General features: G+C 35.7%; 1 protein-coding gene across 1 annotated transcript; it reads right to left on the reverse strand.

Moving 5' to 3' along the window:
• Positions 1-505: 505 nt before the first annotated feature.
• On the reverse strand, positions 506-5,236 carry LOC132056679 (monocopper oxidase-like protein SKS1). Its single transcript, XM_059448968.1, has 9 exons — positions 4,831-5,236; positions 3,808-3,917; positions 3,431-3,701; positions 3,203-3,341; positions 2,355-2,721; positions 1,710-2,075; positions 1,537-1,615; positions 1,036-1,238; positions 506-944 (listed from the first exon to the last, which is right to left on the reverse strand). Exons 1-9 carry the CDS (start codon positions 4,975-4,977, stop codon positions 845-847), a joined length of 1,782 nt encoding a protein of 593 aa, XP_059304951.1. The 5' UTR covers positions 4,978-5,236; the 3' UTR covers positions 506-844.
• Positions 5,237-5,497: the final 261 nt, after the last annotated feature.

Here is a 5,497-nt window from a genome sequence, read left to right on the forward strand (position 1 = left end):
AAGTAATTTGACTAAACTACCCCTAATTAAATAGGCATTAGGATTTGATCATATAACACTTAATAGGGGCAAATATGAAAAAACAAGATTAATTCTTTTTTTATTTGCTAAGTGGACTCTTTTTTTTATCTAAGAAAAAAAAGGTTAAGTGGACTCTTTTTTTTATCCGGAGGGAGTATTTGATAACTGGTATAAAAGGTGGTCATATAGCTATGCCGTCTATCATATAGACACCTAGAATATGCTAATGAGTAATGGGCCTTATCTCAGGACTTCATTGCTGCACAGGTGGGATTGTAAAGGTCCAACATATACAAGGAACTAATTGGGTTGATGCTCTTGCAAACTGGGCAAGAACCAAAGAAGGAAATTTTGCAATGATCGAAACTCCACATGCTTGGCTAGCAGGTTAAGATAACTTGATGGTAGCCAGAGGCTAAAAATCTACCAGAAAATAATAAAAGAATGAAACAGAACTCTCACAACAGATCGAAGAAGCCACAACTGGAAATATGAACATAGAACCAATGATCCAAAAGTAGAGGATAAACGAGAATTACCAGAAGGGTTGCTCATCATCACTATGCAGTTACTTAAACTTAAAGAATGATGGATCCCCCCGGTGAAATACTGTCAGTAAGTTGGCTTCACATAATGCCACAATCATTTTAGAAAGAAAAAAAAAATGAAATAAAAGGGACACTGCAAACTAATGTTAATTAACTTTCTCAAGGGGAAAAAAAAAAAGAATAAGAAACTCAAATCCTATAAGCTCATTATCCTACAAGAAAGTGAATTCCCAGTTCCAGCTGTTCCAATGTTTTTCAGCAACTGAGGTTGAACTCTAACAGACAAGACTGATAACAGCAGAGAACACCAACAGCAATGTAAAATATAGCTCTGAGCTTCCAAATACGGTTGTCGCTGAAGACGTTTTCTGTTTCCTGAAATATATGTTATGTATGATCAATTTAGGGGTGCGTTAGAGTAAACCAAAACTATGTGTAACTGAGGTAAGAGATGACGATATCATACTTTTGCTTATAACTAAGAGCACCACAGTAGAGAACATTGTGAGGCACTCGCATTTCTGTTTTGTTGCTATGATCTTCGGGATTGATAATTCTCATATACGTTTCCTGCCCTAAATACCACCTGTCCAGGTTTTCTGCTCTGAGGTTCCATACCCCAACGTTGTCAAGAGATACCAAAACTGCTGTCCATCCTCCAGGAAAAACCTAAAAGAAAAAGGAATAGGTAAATTTATGGGCTTTTTTCATTTCTGGCCCGTTGACCAAAATTAATTACAGTCGCTAGCCAAAATATACATTACATATACACTGATTATGTACATTATATGTATATTTGTGGATAGAATGTATATTATATGTATATATTTCCTTAATATGCATTACATATACATTTTCCCGCTATTTTTTATAGCGGTCCAAAAAGGTAATCATCCCTAAATATATCCTACCTGGAGCTTTTGAGTTCTTCAAACAATATAAATAAAGACAGCTGTACAAGACAAACCTGAGTCGTAGACCGGGAAATTGCATCCCACCTATTATAAGATCCCCTGTTGTTCTCTGTCCATTCTCCAAAACCCATCCTACAGCAAATAGGCAAATAATTACATATAACATTCACTTGGTGGGAAGCTAAATACAATTAGAATGATACTATTTTAAGCAGAAGCTATATACCCAACAACAAAAAATGAGTAACCATCCATGTGAAAGCTCTGGACTACAGTGTCATTGTTCTGCAATACGACTTCTATAAATCCCTTGTATGTAGCATTGATAATGGAAGTGTCCACCTTGGGTGGTCTGTTCATTGGCTTGGTTGGGAAATCAAGCTTGTAGACACCCTTCACATAGTATACATCAGCAAGCCTCATTGGAGTAGCAGGATTTTTAAATGAAATCCCATTATAGGTAGCTCGAAGCTTTCCATCAATTGACACTGGTGGCACACTCTTTAGCAAATAAACATCTGTGACATTAATTTGACCATAATGGAAAGATCCTTGAGGATTCGGCCGAGCTCCACTTGCAGAAACATTTTGCCTGCACATTGCATCAGATTGATCAATGTCATGAAACAATTGCAAGTTCCAAAGCAAAATTAGTCATCTTAAAAAGTATACCAATTTGTATTACTTGAGATGCCTCAAGGAGTATTTTCCCCAAAAAAAAAAAAAAAAAAAAAAGTGACCCTAAGGAGTTATATTAAAACAGATATGGTGGCCAACTAAGTAGCCCACAAGCTAATTTCTAAGTTTATAAGGAAGCCTTTTTCCAATCAACTGAGTGAAATAGTGATATCAAAGGAACCATAAAAAGAACCTGATGGACATGGCCTGATTCAATGCATAAGATGTGTCATAAACATCATTTGGAGGGTCTGGAAGGGGGCCAGCTGCCTTTCCTTTGGAGTTGGAATAATGTAAAACTGCAACACCAGTTACTTTTTGCCAGATTGTTTGATTTACAAATCTAGCACTCGCCACAACATAGTAATCACTACTTGCATTCTGATCCATGGTAACCAGAAATGTGTAAGACTGTCCAACATGAATATCTACACTAGTATAATTCTGCTGCGAAGTGTAATATCCCTCCGTCTCCACCAACAGTAAATTATGATTTTGAATCCTAAAATTCAAACAAGTAGAGCTTCCAACATTGTGCACCCGAACCCGATAGGTTTTGCCTGCAGTACAACATATTATCACATACAGAGGGTTAAGATTTATGTCAAACAGCAGAAACATTCAAATTACTTGCTTTCAAATAAGATGATAATTTCAAATAACAAGGTCAAAAATTTTAATCTACAAGTTTCACATATCTGCTACTTTGCAATGTTTGTAAGTCATCAAACACTCTTCCACTTTCTACAAGATTGATATAGCATGAACTCTGATTTACAGGCTCAAAAAGGACAACAAAAGTTGAATATACAAAAAAAATCAATAAAATCGTTATCACTTTCCTAACATGAAATCTTTTGTGTTTTACTAAAGAACACATAGGCTAAAGACAACTAAAGGTCATCAGAAAACAATCCAAGTGGACAGATCAATTTGATAAACATCATAAATGAGCAGGCAAATTTTCAGTCAAATCAAGGGAGAAGGACAACCACCAATCAATTATATCGAAACTTAGTAGCAAATTTTGAAGAGGTTGACCTGGATCAACATTTATTGTTTCATGGTCAATGCCATCATGTACGAGCGTCGTGTTGTATCTGTATGGGCCTTTTCCATTAATAAGTACTCCATCCGGCATTCCCAATAGCTTCCCAGCATCAAGGTCCTTCCTCAAAGCCTATAAATTGAAAAGTAAACCGGAGTTGGCACCAGTAAATTAAAACGCCACACTGCTTGAAAGAGAAAACAAATGGAACGGACACTAACCATATGGCTGCGGGTGTACCAATCGCCAATAATTATCACTATATCGCCATCAGGAGGGCTAAAAGGAATCGGGATAATGTTACGGTTCGTGACAATAAAAGAACCAAAACCGCCAGCTGCCCTCTGCATGTTGAGGGAAGGGAAATAGAAGAAGCTACCAATCTGATCCTTTACTTGAAACTGATAAGTGAAGTTCCATGTAGCAGGAATGGGGCAATTTGTACCAAGAACTCCATCTTGCCAGGACGTCCGTCGCATCTGAATTCCAGACCTGCCAAAATTCAAAGAAAAAATAAAAACTTTAGTGCGGAACACTTAATATGACATAATTCAACAAGTGCAACAAAGGTGCCTAAGATTATAACTTGAAAACTTACCAAGTGACCAGAAGATTTTCATCCAATTGGTTCTTCACGTTCACCACAACATTATAATTGGTTGTGACATTAAGGACAGGACCTGGAAATTTCCCATTCACAGCTATAACCTGCAATTTATATGTCAAATAATGGTGTTTATTAACCAGCATTGAAAGCCTGTTTTCTATTTTTTCCCCCTTTTTCCTGGACAGAATGGGAATCCAAGACAGCAGATATTTGTGCATAGCGCCTCAATAAGTTTTCATTAAGCACACTATACTAAAGAAGTGCCCGTTTGGCCATGGATAATTTTCACTTTTTCCTCGAATTTTATTCCGGATTCATGCACTTCAAGTCGAATTCCAGAATTCGAGAAACTCCAAATATCTGTTTTCACATTTTCCACTCCAAAAAACTCACAAAAATTCAACTTTTTTCCAAGTTGTATAAACACAACTCCAATTTCCAAATACCATTTTTCAACTTTTTTCCAAATACTACTTTTTTCAAATTTCACATTTTTTATGTCCAAACGCCCACTAAAACGTAAGAAAGAGAAAATCAGCATCCAAGAAAATAGTGTAGCACCTTAAAGCAATTTTGTGTTGAATCCCAGATAAAGAGGTAAACTAAACAAATCAAAGTAAATCCAGCATTCTGATCTCAAACCAAAACAAATAATCACCACACTAATTTACTAAAACAGAATTATCAAACTTTAGTCAAAAGAAAAAAAAACATGAGACCAAAATAGTGACCCCAAGTGGTCCCTTTCAACTTTTACCCATTAAATCATACTACCGTAAAAAGAACAAAATCTTAAAAAAGTAAAGAGGAAAAATTGAAATTGACATGTATCTCCAATGAGATACTAATCTTTTCATCCCCAGAAAACCCTCCAAAAACCCCACATTTGTAACAAACTTAATAACCCCAACCCAACTTTTGTTTCATCCTAACCAGGGGAAAAAAAAACTTCATGGTAACATACCACATAAATTGAAATCCAATAGTCCAACATTAAAAAAAAAAAAAATTAACCTGTTGGGGAATGCCAAGAGGAGAAACAGTGATATATGAGTATTCCAAGTCAAAAATAGCAAAAGGGTCAGCAGCAAAGCAAAGAGTGAAAATCAAAGCAATGCAACACACACGGTGCACAAAAAATGACCCCATAAAAGAAGCCATTAATGAATCAATAACGACTGTTTATTTTTATTTTTTTGTGTGTATAGAGAGATTATTTGTGTGTGAAAAAAAAAATTGTAGGAGGCTCCTTTTTACATGAGAGTTGTGTGTGCTATATGTGTGTGGGGATAATTTGCAGAGATATATGAAGTTTAAAGAGTCACAAGGCAGGAGAAGAAGTAGAAGAAACAAGAACTCTGTTTAAAAACCTTTCTTGTTTATTGGTGGGGTATGTTTGTAGGGTTTTTTTTTTCTTTTCTTTTTTTCCTTTTTTAAATGCTTGTAGGTTTTTTTTTCTTTTCTTTCCTTTTTTAAATGTTTGTAGTATTGTCGAAATGAGTAATTTAAGGTGGCTTAAAAAACAAGAGAAAGGAAAGAGGGGATGGGTGAGTCAGCAAAATAAGGAAGAAAAAACGGCTTTGTATTTCACCCCAGGGGTCGTTTGGTGCAAGGTATTAGGTGAGATATCTCAACATTAACTTTGAATTAATTTTGTATCATGTTTGGTAGAAGATAAAAT

Source organism: Lycium ferocissimum, chromosome 5, assembly GCF_029784015.1.
Source record: "Lycium ferocissimum isolate CSIRO_LF1 chromosome 5, AGI_CSIRO_Lferr_CH_V1, whole genome shotgun sequence".
Classification (NCBI taxonomy): Eukaryota; Viridiplantae; Streptophyta; class Magnoliopsida; order Solanales; family Solanaceae; genus Lycium; species Lycium ferocissimum.

Excerpts from the sequence above, each read along its gene's own strand:
- LOC132056679 (XM_059448968.1), bottom strand. The coding sequence starts at position 4,977 with ATGGCTTCTTTTATGGGGTCATTTTTTGTGCACCGTGTGTGTTGCATT. Across the intron at positions 1,616-1,709 it reads TACTCATTTTTTGTTGTTGG|GATGGGTTTTGGAGAATGGA; the intron begins GTATATAGCTTC and ends TATTTGCTGTAG. Across the intron at positions 1,239-1,536 it reads TTTCCCGGTCTACGACTCAG|GTTTTTCCTGGAGGATGGAC; the intron begins GTTTGTCTTGTA and ends TTTTTCTTTTAG.